Source organism: Chanodichthys erythropterus, chromosome 17 (genome assembly GCF_024489055.1).
Source record: "Chanodichthys erythropterus isolate Z2021 chromosome 17, ASM2448905v1, whole genome shotgun sequence".
Classification (NCBI taxonomy): domain Eukaryota; kingdom Metazoa; phylum Chordata; class Actinopteri; order Cypriniformes; family Xenocyprididae; genus Chanodichthys; species Chanodichthys erythropterus.
The window spans coordinates 22577532-22596125 of record NC_090237.1 but is presented as its reverse complement, the minus strand read 5'-3'; the positions used below and the strand labels follow the sequence as shown (position 1 = coordinate 22596125).

At 41.4% G+C, this 18594-nt stretch overlaps 1 protein-coding gene and 1 pseudogene across 1 annotated transcript; both read right to left on the bottom strand.

Moving 5' to 3' along the window:
* Positions 1-8109: 8109 nt before the first annotated feature.
* Positions 8110-9102, bottom strand: or40a1 (odorant receptor, family 40, subfamily A, member 1). Its single transcript, XM_067365446.1, has one exon. It carries the CDS (start codon positions 9100-9102, stop codon positions 8110-8112), a length of 993 nt encoding a protein of 330 aa, XP_067221547.1.
* Positions 9103-16350: 7248 nt separating this feature from the next.
* LOC137004178 (olfactory receptor 1f45-like) lies at positions 16351-16995 on the bottom strand (annotated as a pseudogene).
* Between the last annotated feature and the right edge of the window lie 1599 nt (positions 16996-18594).

The following is an 18594-nucleotide window of genomic DNA, read 5'->3' as shown; positions in this document are numbered from 1 at the left end:
TGTTTTATGGCGACATTCCATGTATGTAATGGTTTTTATACTGTACAAACTGTATATTCTCTCCCCTAACCCTACCACACAGAAATCTATCACCTATCACAGAAAACTTTCTGATATTTTAGATTTTCAAAAAAGATCATTCTGTATGATTTATAAGCTTGTTTTCTCATGGGGACAAAAAAAAAAAAAAATGTCAAAGGTCAGAATTTACTGGTATTACAGTTTTATTAATTGCTTTGGTGCGATTTTGACAAGCAATTGTTAAATTTCAAAACTCTTAGTACTAATATCACAAAAAGTGCACTTTTTTAAAACATTTCAGCATGTTTTCAATTACAACACACAAAATCACAAAGTATCCTTTTCACAACACAAAATAAGTGGCAGTAAACTCTCATTAAATGTAATTCAGTCTGACGTAGTGTCAGAACTAGTTAGTCTTTATAAGAAACATCCATTCTTAATATAAGATTTGTAAACATTCTGTGTGGAACCATGGTTACTAAACCATAGCTGATATAAATAAATTAGATGACCAGTAATTTCCTACTAAATTCAGAAAAAAAACAGAGATTTTAATTTTTGGACCAAAAACTTCTTCAGGTAATAATCTACTGTCTAACACTTGATGGCTGCTCTGTTAAGTCTTCGTCGTCAGCTATGAACCTGGGTGTGCTCTTTGATACCAATCTTTCATTTGAAGGCCATGTTTATAGCATCTGTAAAACCACATTCTTCCATCTTAAAAATACAGTATATCTAAATTATGACATATGCTCTTAATGACAAATGCAGAACAGTTAGTTCATGCGTTCATGACCTCAAGGCTAGATCACTGAAACGCTCTACTGGGTGGTTGCCCTGCTCACTTGATAAACCAACTACAGCTTGTACAAAATGCAGCAGCTAGAGTCCTTACTAGAACTAGGAAGTATGACCATATTAGCCTGGTTCTGTCAACACTGCATTGGCTTCCTGTTAAACATTGTATAGATTTTAAAATCTTGCTAATTACTTACAAAGCACTAAAAGGTTTAGCTCCCCAGTACCTGAGCGTTAGCATTATAGTTGTTCACGTCTATTGCGATCTCAGATTTCAGGCCAGTTGATAATAGCTAGAATATCAAAATCAACCGCAGGCGGTAGATCCTTCTCCTATTTGGCACCTAACTCTGGAACAAACTTCCTAGCATTGTTCGGGATGCAGACACACTCTGTCAGTTTAAATCTAGACTAAAAATGCATCTCTTTAACCTGGCATACACATAACACATTATCAATTGATGTTTTCAAATCCTTTATAGGATTATTAGGCTGCATAAATTAGGTCAGCCAGAACCGGGAACACTTCCTATTACACCATACTCGTTACATCAGAAGAAGAATGGTATCTATGCTAATATTAGTCTTTCCTGAGGTTTACCGTAGTCAGTGTTGGGTAAGTTACTTCAAAAAAGTAATTAGTTACTAATTACATGATCAATGTTGTATTTAAAATACTTTCTAATTACTCTGTCTGAAAAGTAATTTAATTACTCAATAAGTAACTTACTAATTACTTCTTAAAATCCTTATAAACCTTGACTGGATAGACAATAGAGAGGAAACTCTTTTAATAATTTAGTCAAACACGGAATAGTTTAGCCTTTTATTGTCACAGACACGTCAGGTTCCACCTCACTCCCTTACCCACGCACTCAATCACCAGCTTACTGATCACCGCCACCTGAAGCTCATCTGCACCGCAATCACCACCAGCATAAAACCACCACACTCACACACACTCACTGTCCGGTATCGTTTGCACTACCTCACATGTATGTATGCTTACCTTAAGGACTCCCAACGCCATATCTACCTGCTCCAGACGTCTCCTCCAGTTCCCTTGTCTCCTGCTCCTTGTGTGTACTTACCTGCTTGTGTGTGTGAGTGTCTCCGCCAGTCCCTTCCATCATCTGCATCTGCAAGACAAAATCAGGACAGTATTATATTCTCTTCATCTCTCATCTTCCCATTATCTGCTTACCATCACCCAGTGCTCTGCTTAATGTGAATAAAACTTACCTGGATTGTTATTATCTCTGCCTCCGTGTCTCTGTTGTAACAGAAGACCGGACCTTACCAACTTCACAGCATGAGCACCAACGATCCGTTTCGAAAGCTCGTGGACGCACTTCGCCGAGCACTCACACCACAGCCATCCTCACCATCACCATCCACCGCTGCAGCTTCCGCACCCTCAGTCACCGCTCCTTCTCCAGCATTCACCGCCAGTCCCATGGCCAAACCGGCGCCCTACTCAGGATCGGCGGAGGAATGCAGCGGATTCCTTCTACAATGCGAACTGGTCCTGGAGATGCAGCCGCACCTCTACACTACCGACACAGCAAAAATAGCGTTCATCATTTCGCAACTGCAAGGTAAAGCCCTACAATGGGAAGACTCCCTGTGGACTCAGAAAGGCCCTGTCGTCCAATCATATTCGGCGTTCGTCTCTCACTTCCGCAAGGTCTTCGGGAAACCTCTGAAGGATTCTTCTACTGGTGAAAAACTCTATAATCTAAAGCAAAGGAATCTCTCTGTAAATGATTATGCCTTGCAGTTCCGAACGCTAGCCGCCACCAGCGGATGGAATGAACAAGCCCTCATCACCTCTTTCCGTCAAGGATTGGAACCTAATGTGCGGCTGCATCTCGCTGCATACGAGGACTCAATGGGACTTGAACGCTTCATCCAACTCGCCATCCGCGTGGGTTCTCGTATGCAGTCGTGTCTCCTCGAGCACCAGGGCCAGTCGTCTGCCACCAACCCCCTCCGCCGGTCAGAACCCGTCAGCTCCCCAGAACCAGCCACCGAGCCAATGCAAATTGACCATTCACGTCTAACTTCCAATGAAAGACAAAGAAGACTAACTTTGAACTTATGTTTATATTGTGGATCTCCGGGGCATGTTCTCTCCACATGCCCAACCCGTCCTCCTTGGCCCGTAGTGAGTGCTATTTTCCCCTCCATTCAGAAAATGAAACCACTCACAACTATTGTAATCCTTACTGCTGCAAATACCTCTGTTCCAGTGGTGGCGCTCCTCGACTCAGGGTCAGCAGGAAATTTCATCTCAGGCGCCCTCTGTCGACAACTCAAGCTCAAGATCTCCCAGTCTCCGGTTAACTATCAAATCCACTCCATCACGGGCAAACCCCTGAGCCGTAAGAACATCCGTCATTGTGTGGGACCACTTCAACTCTGCGTGGGTATTCTGCATTCTGAAAAGATACATCTGCTGGTTCTGGAGGAATCCACCACTGACGTGGTTCTAGGGCGCCCGTGGCTCGAACAACACAATCCCACCATCTCTTGGTGCACGAAGTCCTGAAGTGGGGCGACCACTGCTTTCCAGACTGCTTCCCAGCGCTTCCTGTTCCAAAGTCTCCACTCTCCGAATCTCTCTCCATGAACGCAACCTCTATTGAAAGCCCCGTCGAGAAACGCTCCGTGGATGTTCCCCCGGACTACGCCCCCTTCAGTGACGTCTTCTGCCCGCAACGCGCCTCCAAGCTTCCTCCACACCGGCCATGGGACTGTGCCATCGATCTGTTACCGGGTGAACCAGTGCCCAGGGGACGCATCTACCCCCTGTCAATACCGGAGGAGAAGGCCATGGAGGAATACATCAAAGAGGCCTTCAATCAAGGTTACATCCGCCCGTCTACTTCCCCTGCTGCTTCAAGCTTCTTTTTTGTGGCGAAGAAGGACGGAGGCTTGAGGCCCTGCATTGATTACCGTGCCCTCAACTAAATCACAGTCAAATTCCGCTACCCGCTTTCCCTCGTCCCAGCGGCCCTGGTACATCTCCGTGGTGCCACTGTGTTCACTAAGCTGGACCTCCGCAGCGCGTACAACCTCATCCGGATATGCGAGGGGGACGAGTGGAAGACCGCCTTTGTCACGCCCACCGGACACTACGAGTATCTCGTCATGCCGTATGGCCTGGTCAACGCCCCCTCCGTATTCCAGGACTTCATACACGAGGTGCTCCGGGAGTTTCTCCACAAGTTCGTTCTGGTGTATATTGATGACATCCTCATCTACTCCCGGAGCTTGGCCGAACATCGCCACCACGTTGCGGAGGTCCTCCAACGCTTACGACAATTCCACCTCTTCCTCAAAGCTGAAAAGTGCTCCTTTCACCAGCCCTCTGTCCAATTCCTGGGGTACGTAATTGATCACAGTGGCATCCGGATGGACGAGGGGAAGGTCTCCGCCATTCAGTCCTGGCCCACTCCATCTTCAATCAAAGAACTTCAAAGCTTCCTAGGTTTCTCCAACTTCTACCGCCGGTTTATCAAGAACTACAGCACCATCGTCAGTCCATTAACCAACCTACTCCGTAATCAGCCCAAGTCTCTGTCCTGGTCCCAACAAGCCACCAACGCCTTCGAGACCCTTAAAAGAGCCTTCACCACCGCTCCCCTCCTCGTCCACCCCAATCCAGAGCTCCCATTTGTCGTGGAAGTGGACGCCTCCACAACAGGAGTGGGAGCGGTCCTATCACAGCAGCAGGGGACACCCAGTAGACTCCATCCATGCGCCTTCTTCTCCCGCAAGCTCAACCCGGCGGAGGTCAATTACGACATCGGTGACCGCGAACTCCTGGCCATCAAGCTTGCCCTCGAGGAGTGGAGGCATTGGTTGGAGGGGGTTACTCATCCATTCCAAGTTCTCACTGATCATAAAAACCGTGAATATCTGAAGGCTGCCAAAAGACTCAACCCGCGCCAAGCTCGCTGGGCCATGTTTTTCTCAAGGTTCAATTTCTCTATCTCCTACCGCCCTGGTTCAAAAAATACCAAAGCCGACGCCCTGTCTCGCCTCCATTCCCCTGATGAAAAGCCTGAAACAATCCTACCGGAGTCCATCTTCGTGAACACCATCCAGTGGTCCGAAGAAACCATTCCCTCCACCAATGCCTCCACACGCACTCCGCCGGGTTGCCGCCAAGGCTTGCAATACGTCACCCGGGGGTCAATGAGACCCTCTCGTTGCTCAAACAATGCTTCTGGTGGCCCAACATGGCCAACGATGTCAGAAGGTACGTGCAGGGCTGCAGGGAGTGCGTCATCTCCAAGAGCCCACGCCATCTTCCCACCGGCAAGCTCCTACCTCTGCCCGTTCCTGAGAGACCCTGGTCACACCTGGGAGTGGACTTTGTCACAGATCTCCCTGAGTCTGACGGTAACACATGCATCCTGGTGGTGGTAGACCGCTTCTCAAAGTCCTGCCGTCTGATACCCCTGGAGGGTCTACCTACCGCTATGGCAACTGCTGAGTTAATGTTTAATCATGTCTTTCGTCATTATGGAATACCTGAAGATATAGTCTCCGACAGAGGACCCCAATTCGTCTCCCACGTCTGGAAAGCCTTCTTCTCGCTCCTGGGTGTGACCGTCAGCCTGTCATCGGGATACCATCCTCAGTTGAACGGGCAGACGGAACGTAAGATCCAGGAGATAGGCCGCTTCCTGCGTACCTTCTGTCACGGCCACCAGAACTCCTGGAACCAGTACCTGGGTTGGGCCGAGTACTCACAGAACTCCCTCCGCCAAGCCACAACTGGACTGACACCCTTCCAGTGCGTACTCTGCTACCAACCCCCACTGTTCCCCTGGGACGGGGAACCTTCCAACGTCCCCGCAGTCGACTACTGGTTCCGGGAGAGCGAGAGGGTTTGGGACTCAGCTCATCACCAACTGCAGAGAGCCCTGCGCAGACGCAAGACGACAGCCGACCTTCGGCGCTCCGAAGCTCCAGTATACCAACCGGGACAGAAGGTCTGGCTGTCCACCAGGAACATCAGGATGCGTCTGCCCTGCAAGAAGCTGAATACCTCGTCGACTGGGAAGGCTATGGCCCCGAAGAACGCTCATGGGTTCCCAAGAATGATATCCTTGATCCTATACTGTTACAGACCTTCCACGCCAATCACCCAGACAGACCTGACCCACGCCCTAGAGGAAGACCACCACGACGTCGGGGTCCGCGGCCCTCAGGAGCGGGCCGTGGGAGGGGGGGTACTGTCACAGACATGTCAGGTTCCACCTCACTCCCTTACCCACGCACTCAATCACCAGCTTACTGATCACCGCCACCTGAAGCTCATCTGCACCGCAATCACCACCAGCATAAAACCACCACACTCACACACACTCACTGTCCGGTCTCGTTTGCACTACCTCAAATGTATGCTTACCTTAAGGACTCCCAACGCCATATCTACCTGCTCCAGACGTCTCCTCCAGCTCCCTTGTCTCCTGCTCCTCGTGTGTACTTACCTGCTTGTGTGTGTGAGTGTTTCTGCCAGTCCCTTCCATCATCTGCATCTGCAAGACAAAATCAGGAAAGTATTATATTCTCTTCATCTCTCATCTTCCCATTATCTACTTACCATCACCCAGTGCTCTGCTTAATGTGAATAAAACTTACCTGGATTGTTATTATCTCTGCCTCCGTGTCTCTGTTGTAACATTTATAGCTTTTTAAAACATTTTAACTTTATTAAAACATATACTATAATACTTTTATTTATTTTATAATACTTTATAATATATATATATATATATATATATATATATATATATATAATTTTTTTTTTTTAGTAACAAATAAGGATGTCACTATACCAAAAATCTAGTAGTCGGTACCAATGCCACCAAAAGTGCACAATATTCAATACCACAGTAAATGAAAATACAAATAAAACAATGCTATATATTTTTTTTTTCCCAGGTAGGTCTAATAGTAGTAAGTAAAAACACCACAGAAATTGAATAATCAAATATAAAATAACTCTGCATAGTCATAACTGTATAAATAAAAAAAAAGATAAATCCTTATTAAAGCTTTTCTTTTGTTGTTTGATTATCATTTATAATACAGCCAATAGTAGACCGAAGCATGTTTTAAAGGCTGCTGTCAGTAAGACAATATTTACACAAGCTGTTCACATTCACATAATCAATGTGAATATATGCCAAGGCTGGCATTTTTGAACGTAATAAATGCTACGTTTAACGTGTAATAAACCACGAAAATCTGACATTCGTGGCTATGTGTGCTTGCTTTGGTTGAGTATAAATAAAATAAAATAAAATAAAATATGACTATGAGTAAGAATGTTTCTCTAATACAGCCCCAAATTGCTTTTTATATGTTTTATTATTATGTAGTGCATATATTTTGTAAGTGATATGTCTGTTGATTGGAGGAACCACCTCAAATTTCCAGGAGCTTCTTTTATAACTAAACAAATAATATAGCATTTTAATTTAAATATTTGCTGGAATTAGAAAACATTTACTCATCAGATGATTACTAAGGAGTGTGATTATTTTATACAGAGAAATGTTTTATTCAAAGTGCATAAATTCCTAATCTGCTAATATTCAACTTCCATACAGTGTAGTGTTTCTTGTGTTTTTCTGCCATCTTGTGGGAAAACAAGAGAATGTGTCTTCATAATTTCACACTGAAATATACAATGACTTGTATTTTATATGTCTGCGTTTTACATTCACTTATGTTCACATTAATTAATTTGACCACAAGTGTAGAGCCACTCCAAAGATACTCTTGATTCCCCTGCATTAGCAACTGGCAAAGAAACACCATATAGCCTGTTCCTATTTATATAGAGAATATTTTATTATTGTATGAGAAGTCATTTTAATGCATTAATTGTTCCAGTAAGACTATGTTTTATGAATTTAAGTCATTCAGGCTCACTAATGGACTTTATAGTGGTATATAATAAAACACTAATTATTTTGAATCCATTTAATTGTTTTTGAATGACTAGAACACAAAACTAGATAGAAAAGGCAGCATGTTTATTCTGTGTTATACATAGTGGTAAATAAAACTGAATCAACCAAATAGTGGTTCAATCATTTATTTTCTTTTTGCACTGAGAGATGAGTAACTCACCCTGAATACAATGCAATAATAATAATACGTAATTCACTGGGTGAAAACATTGTTTTTTTTAAAACAAATTCAGAATATTTGAAACAATTTACAGGTTAAGCATATTCTTCTCTGGAAGGAATAAAATTGTTATTGTTGTATAATGGCCTCATTTTTAATGATCTGCTGTGCTACTTTTGACTTTCCCAGAAACTTGACTATCTTGTCTCGTATTTCATCAGTCTTTAAGCTGTAGATGATTGGGTTCAGCATTGGTGGGAGGGTAACAGAAACAGTCAGAACTGCTGTGAAAAGATCCACATTCTGAATTAAACGCAGGTTCCCTAGTACGTATGCCATTATGACTGGCATGTAATAGAGCAGGACCAGCAGCAGGTGAGTGAAACAGGTGTGGAAGGCCTTCCAGCGCTGTGTTGTAGACGCAATCCGCATCACAGCAACCACCACAATCACATAGGTGAAAATAATAAAAGTCAAGGGGCCTAGCAAAACGGTCAATGTCTTAGCTGTACTCAGTTGTCGGTTGTAAGAGGTGTCTGCACAAGCCAACTTGTATACTGGACCGTGTTCACAACAGCAGCTCTTTACCTCTCTGGAGGCACAGTAAGGGAGCCTGGCAGCAAAGCTGACTGGGAAAATCTCCAGCAGAATAACTAGACACCAAATCCCTGCTATAATAAGCAGCATCCTCAGGTTGGTGTTTATGGTAGAGTAACGCAGGGGCCAGCAGATCGCAATCAGCCGGTCATAGGCCAAAAGAGCAAGAGAGAAAGATTCCATGTCACCAAAAAAATGCATGAAGAACATTTGGGAAAAACATGCTCCAAATGAAACATGATTCTGATTGAACACAAAAACAGGCACCATTTGAGGAATTATAACACTATTCATTGAAATGTCAACAATAGCTAGATTACACACAGCAAGATACTTGGGATTCTGTAAGCTGGAGTTCATTAGGACAACAATCAGTAGAACAAGATTACCCAGCAGGGTGATGATGTAGATAATCGCCAAGGCCAAAACGAGATAGTTTTTGTTTGCTAAAGTGCGAAAGGCAGTTAGATAAAATCCTTCATTGAAAGAATTAGTTCCATTGCTGAAAGCAACTGAAAAATTCATCTGAACTCTGGCAAATCTGAAAGAAATACACAATACAAACTTTCAGCTTTAAAAAATTGAGTTAAAGAAAGGAAATGATAGAAAAAGCAATAAAGGCTTTTTTTTATTATTATTAAGATTTTTTAAAAAAGGAGAGGAGAGGTGAAGAGAGGAACTGCAGCAGCAAATTATATTTTTTCATTCAAGGGATAGTTCATCCAAAAATGAAAATTCTTTTTCATAAAAATTGACATTTACTCACCCATGAATTTCTTTCTTCTGCTGAACACATAAGACAATATTTTGAATAATGTTGGTGACCAAACAGTTGATGGGCCCCATTACTATTTACTTACTATTTGGAACAACTAGAGCAGTGGTTCCCAACCACGTTCCTGGAGGCCCCCCAACAGTGCACATTTTGCATGTTTCCTTTGTCTGATACACACCTATTTCAGGTCTTGGAGTCGCTATAATGAGCTGATGACCTGAATCATATGTGTTTAATTAAGGAAACATGCCAAATGTGCAGTGCTGGGGGGCCTCCAGGAACATTGTTGGGAACCACTGAACTAGAGGGTGCAACAACTTACAGGTTTGGAACAACTTGAGGGTGAGTAAATGAACTATCCCTTTCAGTTTTGTAAAATCAATCTCATATTGACATCATATATTTTATAAAAACCAAATACAAGCACTTAACAGAAAAACAGTGACAAAAAAGTGTTAATTTACAACTGGAAATTAAACAAACAATACCCACCAACTGCTGTGTAAATCTTGCTTTGGTTTGAAATTATGTAGTGTTAGAGGAAAAGGGATTTATAAAGGGCTGTTGAACTAATGGACATGGTCTAATGGGTATAATTATCCACTGTGTACAAACAAAGAAATAATTACCTTGACTGAGGACTTAATTACTGTTGTAATTATGTCCATAAAGCTGCTGGTGTGTTATGAAAGAGTTTTTACTCTTTTGGCCCACAGAGGCAAACAAGGTTTAAACAAATATTTTCCAATGAAATAATTAAATAATGTCCAATGAAAATGAAAGTCTCATTTATCTGAAATCCAGCATTTACATACAGATTATCATAGTTAAATAATAATTCATATTTTATGATGGATTTACGTTTTTAAGATTAAAAACTTTGGTCTGGTTTAGGAAAAATGTAAAACAATAAAATCTATATACAGTATCTCACAGAAGTGAGTACACACCTCACATTTTTGTAAATATTTTATTATATCTTTTCATGTGACAGCACTGAAGAAATGACACTTTGCTACAATGTAAAGAAGTGAGTGTACAGCTTGTATAACAGTGTAAATTTGCTGTCCCTTCAAAATAACTCAACACAAAGCCATTAATGTCTAAACCGCTGGCCACAAAAAGTGAAAATGCCCAAATTGGGCCCAATTAGCCACTTTCTCTCCCCGGTGACTCATTAGTGTTACATGGTCTCAGGTGTGAATGGGGAGCAGGTGTGTTAAATTTGGTGTTATCACTCTCACTCTCCCATACTGGTCACTGGAATTTCAACATGGCACTTCATGGCAAAGAACTCTCTGAGGAGCTGAAAAAAAAAGAATTGTTGCTCTACATAAAGATGGCATAGGCTATAAGAAGATTGCCAAGACCCTGAAACTGAGCTTCAGCACGGTGGCCAAGACCATACAGCGGTTTAACAGGACAAGTTCCACTCAGAACAGGCCTCGCCATGGTCGACCAAAGAAGTTGAGTGCACATGCTCAGCATCATATCCAGAGGTTGTGTTTGGGAAATGGACGTATGAGTGCTGCCACCATTGCTGTAGAGGTTGAAGGAGGGGGGGGTCAGCCTGTCAGTGCTCAGACCATACGCTGCACACTGCATCAAATTGGTCTACATGGCTATCGTCCCAGAAGGAAGCCTCTTCTAAAGATGATGCACAAGAAAGCCCGCAAACAGTTTGTGTGGTGGCAACTAGGTGAGGAGTACAAAGACAAGTGTGTCTTGCCTACAGTCAAGCATGGTGGTGTGGAGTGTCATGGTCTGGGGCTGCATGAGTGCTGCCGGCACTGGGGAGCTACAGTTCATTGAAGGAATCATGAATGAGCAGAGTATGATGTAAAGTCAAACTAAATTCTAAAGTTATGCATAAAAAGTGTAACATTATTTTTTTATATATATAAATTTGTTGAAATATGCAAGTTTTAATCAACAATATGACATAAAAGAAACACATATGTAATGGTGTTATTTTCTGTATTGTTTTTCTGTGTTCCCTGGCACTGTTGCCTAAATTAAATACCGGTTTCACGTTCTTTTGATTATCATTCCTGTAAGCCCTCTGTTCTTTCTATTCATGGTTCGGTGTCATCAATGTCAGTGTTGAATGTCTAGTGTGTTGTGTATTTCCTTGTGTTTATTAAAGTCTCCTTGTATCATTCATTCTGTGTCATCATCTTTAAATCTTGGATTATACTACACAGCGTTCCATAACAGAACACCAAAACCAAAGAAAGGATTATCTGGTGTGCCTCATTCAGTACCTGGACTGCTAGCTCTGCGTCATTTACCACACCAGCCTTAAAGAGTTAGCTCACCAAAAAATGAAAATTCTGTCATTAATTACTCACCCTCATATTGTTCCATTTGTTTGTAAGACCTTCGTTCATCTTTGGAACACAAATTCCATGTCAGTCTCCTACACAGTTTACGTAGTAGGCACAGTGCAGCGCTTCCGTGTTCTACGTCAGAATTGCGACTCATTATTAGCTGGCTCCTTCGTCAGCATCACACGCTTTTGACGTGCTAATCACGTATACAGCGTCAGCAAATACTGAGCCGGTGTTCGAATGTAAACACGGAAGCACTGCACTGTGTCAAAGACTATAGAATAACACAAGACGTGTCACTCGGATTGTTTTGAATGGGAGAAAGTGTAACGCGCAATATGGCGGAATAAGTCCCGCCTTCTAAATAAGAGCCAATCGCCGACTGGTAAAGTCATCGCGTCACTTCAGCGGCCGTCAGAATCACCAGTTTCTATAGAAACAGTCAGACGAGCGCCTCCGAATAGACGCGCATTTAGGTCTGCGCATGCGCATTAGCTTGATCCAGCCTGAAAAATACAGTTTTTTTTTTGTCATGATTCGAGCGTTTAGAAACTAAATTTATGAGCCGGTTGTTGTTAGATTTCATTGGTGATTTCAAATATGAAATTTAATCGTAAGGTTGGCGAACAGTTTTGGAGAATTTGATGTTTCCCCATTCAAAGAGATTGTATGATGCCCAGGATACCTGAGAGGCGTTTCAAAGATGGCCGCCGAGTGAAATGACTAGTCTCAAAGGGACTTTGACTGTGTTCACTACGTCAACTGCGTAAGAGACTGACATAGAAGAGAAGAGATTGTTGAATAAAGTTGTTATTTTTGTTTTGTTTTTGTGCACAAAAAGTATTCTCGTCACTTCATAAAATTAAGGTTGAACCACTTTAGTCATGTGGACTGTTTTAACAATGTCTTTAGTACCTTTCTGGGCCTTGACAATTAATTTAATTAATTAATGACCGTAATTAAATTGTTGTCTATTGAGGAGTCAGAGATCTCTGATTTCATCAAAAATATCTTAAATTGTGTTCTTAGGATGCACAAAGGTCTTATGGGTTTGGAACGACATGAGGGTGAGTAATTAATGACAGAATTTTCATTTTGAACTGACCCTTTAAGGAACACCTGCCCATGGAAGGTCCTTGAAGGAGCTTTGCAGAGTACATGGAGTGGGTGCTGGCATAATGTGGATCCCTATTCACTGTTTGCACAGTAAAGAAGGACAACACCAGCCCTACATTGGACCCAAAGCCTAGCTAGGCTTCAACCACACGCACCACTGGGAGCCCGAGCCCATCCCAGAGTCTGTGTGTGAGAGCCGGCACCAACATCTGTCCCTTAGGGCATGTTAGTGGAGTTTGAGAGCATGAAATGGAGCCCCGCCCATACTTCCACAGCTGAGTTGTGTTTGAGCTTGGTCCCTAAGGAATTGTTTGGCAATCTGGATTATAACTGTTCCTTGTGCTTTCAGTCTCTGCTGGTCTCTCCAACCCCAAGTCTGCTTTTTCGCCACTGGTCCCGTTAAGACCCAAGTCTCTTTCATCCCCGCTTTTTCTGCCCAGCCCCAAGTCGCATTTGTCACTGCTGCTGCCTCCCAGCCTCCCTCTCCCTCCTCTTCCGTCAACGCTATCCAGATCTTTGGAACTCTGCCTCTGTCGGATATTCCTTCAGTGGCTCTGCCCAACTGCTCGGATCCACCTTGGACTTCCAGGTCTCCAGCCTCACCCTGGTGTGACGACCGCCCAGGTCCCAAATCAGTCCCACTAGCCTGCAGCTCTGCCTTTGCCCTCCATGCCTTCTGTGTCACCCTGGGTCTTCATCTCCTCGGCTCCACCTTTCACGTCTCCACCTCTGTCTGTCAGGTTCCAGGCTCCATCCTGCCTCCTCCCTCCATGGATTCTGCCATTGGCCATTATCTTGATGGTTCCACTCTGGGTCTTCCTCAGGCTCCTTCCTTCATCGTCTCCTCAGTGGTGTTCTCCCTCCTTCACGTCCACCTCCAGAACCCCCTCCCTCCCTCCTCTGTTGGATTGGTTGCAGCACAAGCATGTGCCCTCCAGGAGGGCGGTGTGCTGTAACTGTCATGTTCGTTTTCCTGTGTTCGCTGTAACTGTTGCCTGAGTTCTTGTTTGTTGCCATGGTCCATGGTTTGAAAGAACACTTTATTTAATTTTGAAAGTGTAGTGTGCTATGTATTTCTCTGTGTTTATTAAAGTATCCTTGTATCGTTCATTCTGTGTCACACATCTTTGAATCTTGGATTATACTACACAGGGTTACTTTTTTGTCTCCACTAATAATGTTAGCAAACAGCAAAACAGTAAACCAATAACATTAACTGCACCATTTATTCATACTTTGAAATCACAAACCCATAAATCTGCAATATTGTTTAACAGAAATTTCCACAGGTATGTGAGGAATAGATACACAATCCATTCAGTGGATTATACTGTCTTAACGCTATAAAGCCTGCTGTATCATATTTCATGCATGGATTTCTGAAGCAACTTAGGTTTATTTGAGGAACATTTATTTGTACAGCTCTCAATTATCATTATATTGCATTGACACACACTTCATCACAGTTTTCTGCATATGGGGCTGCATATAGCCAAAGACCGGTCAAAGAGCCAATGATAACCCCTGGCCACTACTGAAGGCACCTACAATGGGCATGTGAGCATCAGAACTGGAACATGGAGTAATAGAAGAAGGTCTGATGAATCAGGTTTTCTTTTAGATCAGGTGGATGACCAGTGGTTGTGTGTTGTTTAACTGGGGAAGAGATGGCAGCAGGATGCACAATGGGAAAAGGCAGGCAGATGCATTGTTATGCTCTGGGGCAGTGTTCTTCTGCAAGGGAACACTTGTGTCCTGGCATTCATGTGTATGTTACTTTGACACATACCACCACCCAAAGATTAGGAGACCACACACACCCTTCATGGCACTGGTGTTCCCTCATGGGAGTGGCCTCTTTCAGCAGAATGATGCACCATGCTACACTGCAAATAATTTTCAGGAATGGTCATTTTTAAGGATTTTTTTAATGATTTTTTTTTTATTTTATTATTATTATTTTTTCAGGATAACATAAAGTCACAATTACTTATTAAAAAATTAAAGGTGCTAAAGAGGATCTTTTCGTCGACTGAGATACCAAAGACTGTTAGTGAGTTTTTGAAATGAGCGCATGCGTAAGAACAACCCCCCTCCTTCACAGCTTATTTCAAGGGAACGCCTCCCAAAACTTGTGCACGAGTATTGGAACACGAGTGTTTAACACCGGCATTCGCTGTGTCGTGTTAATGGATTCATTATGTCTGACTCACCACAGGTAACTCATAATCTGCAGTTGTTACTCCTGTCTCTGGACAAAAACATTGCATGCGGCGCCTGTAGAGTGTGGAAAGTTACTGGTGTGCGCAGCCGCACACGTCTCTCACAAGGAACATCACGGCAGTGATTGACAAGCCAGAGGACCAATCGTTTACGCGATTATCACGTAAACGATTGGCTGATGTTTTTAAGGCCCTACCTCATGCACAGATGATGTATATTAATATTATTCCTTTCAGTGCACCTAATATATAGTCTTTTATCAGTTAGTAAAGACAGTTTCAAGTAATATTGCAAAAATGTATAAAACAAAACATCCTCTTTAGCACCTTTTAATGGCTAGTAAAAAATGTTAAATGTCTCACTGTATATTGTTATTCTTGTTTAGGTGGAGCCATTGCTTACACATTACGTCTGCACCAGAATCACTAATTTCAGAAGCTCCCTCAGTGATTTGATTCTGGAATCAGCCTGTTTTTGGTTCGCAATGTATTTGCACTTGAAAGTTTCCAACAAAAAATGCCACTTGCTGAATGCCACCACTAACCAATCAGAATTATTTTTTTCCTTGGTCCTGTGACAAGTAAGGAAAGGACTCCTCAAAAGCATACTCATAAAAATTGTAAGCATTTTTTTATATCTAAACAGAGAATATAGCAGTCAGTAAAGGGCGTTATTTTTTGTCTTTCTCCCATTAGGGTTCTTTAGTTCCACTCCAATAATGATTAATGCTTAGACAATTAGCAAAAAATAACCATATATTTTTTCCCATTTTCAAATTATTAAACACATATTTGATTACTGTATGACAAGTACTTTTAATGTCCTTGCTGCTGTTTTGAATTCATTTTAAAGTCACAGTCTTGCTAATTGTTTTCTAAATAGTGGGTCTTACCTGTGTGATTACATTTGGAAGCACAAATTACAGTGACTCACTCTAATCTTCTGTAAATTACTGAATCAAAAATCTAGAAATGTGATATTTACAAATGCCAATGGCCTTGAATCAAGTGAATATGAAAAAGATTGTTTATGCTTGGGAAACATTGCCATACTCATTTGAAGGACATCACATTCATTCTGTGTAACATAGGCCTGATTAAAACTGAATCAATCAAAGCTAACTAAACATTTATTTTCTTGTATTTTTTGCAAGTATAAGTAACATATCATGAACACAAAGCAATACACAATGAAATACACAATGTAAACACTAGATCTTATATAAATCCAGAGCATTAACATAATTTTGTTATGTAAGAGCGATCTGCTTAACATGGCATTTAATGTGATAAAAGTATATTTTCTATTATAAGAAGCACAAAATTCTAGTTAATCATTGACCTCATCTTTAATGATCTGCTGTGCCACTTTTGACTTTCCCAGAAGCTTGACTATCTTGTCTCGTATTTCATCAGTCTTTAAGCTGTAGATGATTGGGTTCAGCATTGGTGGGAGGGTAACAGAAACAGTCAGAACTGCTGTGAAAAGATCCACATTCTGAATTAAACGCAGGTTCCCCAGTATGAATGCCAGCATTACTGGCATGTAATAGAGCAGGACCAGCAGCAGGTGAGTGAAACAGGTGTGGAAGGCCTTCCAGCGCTGTTTTGTAGACGCAATCCGCATCACAGCAACCACTACAATCACATAGGTGAAAATAATAAAAGTCAAGGGGCCTAGCAAAGTGGTCAGTGACTTAGCTGTACCCAGTTGACGGTTGTAAGAGGTGTCTGCACAAGCCAACTTGTATACTGGACTGTGTTCACAACAGCAGCTCTGTACCTCTCTGGAGGCACAGTAAGGGAGCCTGGCAGCGAGGCTGATTGGGAAAATCTCCAGCAGAATAACTAGACACCAAATCCCTGCTATAATAAGCAGCATCCTCAGGTTGGTGTTTATGGTAGAGTAACGCAGGGGCCAGCAGATCGCAATCAGCCGGTCATAGGCCAAAAGAGCAAGAGAGAAAGATTCCATGTCACCAAAAAAATGCATGAAGAACATTTGGGAAAAACATGCTCCAAATGAAACATGATTCTGATTGAACACAAAAACAGGCACCATTTGAGGAATTATAACACTATTCATTGAAATGTCAACAATAGCTAGATTACACACAGCAAGATACTTAGGATTCTGTAAGCTGGAGTTCATTAGGACAACAATCAGTAGAACAAGATTACCCAGCAGGGTGATGATGTAGATAATCGCCAAGGCCAAAACGAGATAGTTTTTGTTTGCTAAAGTGCGAAAGGCAGTTAGATAAAATCCCTCATTGAAAGAATTAGTTCCATTGCTGAAAGCAACTGAAAAATTCATTTGAACTCTGGCAAATCTGAAAAAAAGGGATATAATTACTTAACTATTAAGATGTTTCTAGTGATAAAATATTCAGTTTCAAATATAACATTTTAGGAAAAGCCACTTTGAAAAGTCAGTTACATTTTTTTGTCTTTCACTACACAAAATAAAGAGTGGATTAAGGGAGTGATTTAACAATCATATTTACTCCACATATTCAAACAATCATAAGAAGTGCAATATTTTACTGTAACAGAAAACAGACACAAAACCATAAGAAGTGTTAAAGGAAAATGGAAATTAAATGAAAAAAGAAATAAAATACCTATAGCAATCTCTCTTGAAATCTTGCTTTGGATTCAAATTGGGCTGTGTCAAAGGAAAAGAGATTTTTAAAGGCCTGCTAAACTGATGACCAGGGTCTAATGGGTATAATTAACCACTGTTGTGCAAACAAAAATATAATTACCTTGTTTTAAGTTTTGTTACTGAACAAAATGTTTCTCTTGTGTATTTAATTAGTGTAACTATGCCCAAATAGCTTTTGTTGGTCTTTACACTTTGAACCATAGAGGCAAACAAATTGAAAAAAAATATATTTTGCTCTCAGTAACAAAGAAAGGATGAGACATCGTCACCATCCAAGACAATAAAAACATATTATGAAAGCATGATATATAAATATATTCATTCATTTTTTTTCTCAACCATTTTGCCCTGTATGCTTTAAAAATCTGTTGACACTTATCTTTTACCTTTCAAATAATAAAAGGTAAGTAAAAAGGACATTTCTGCATATATATCTGCATGAGCATTGCAGATAATTTGATGTTCAAAAATAATCAAAAATATCAAAAGAAAATGTCAAATATGCCCCAGTTACTGTCATGCTTGTGAGGCCTTGTGTCAAATAAACACCAGAAAAACATCAACAAAAGCAGTTTTATGCATCAAAACTGCAGCACTAAGTCTACAGGCCTATAAATTATAAGAAAAATTATAAAAAGATAATAGTTTAAAAGGTCCTTTGCATAGCCATAACAGATTTAATATCTAATAATAATAGTATTTTAAAAGTATTCTATCCTCTTAGCGTAATTTTAAGAAACTTTTGATTCATCATGCATGTCCCTAAGAAACTCATTATATTGTTTTGACAAACCTACAGTGATTCCCTATAGAGGCCTCCAGAAACAAACATGACTAATATAAAGAAAGCACATTCATTAAACTAATGACTAATTACAGTTGCTACAGTATACAAAAGGTTGACAT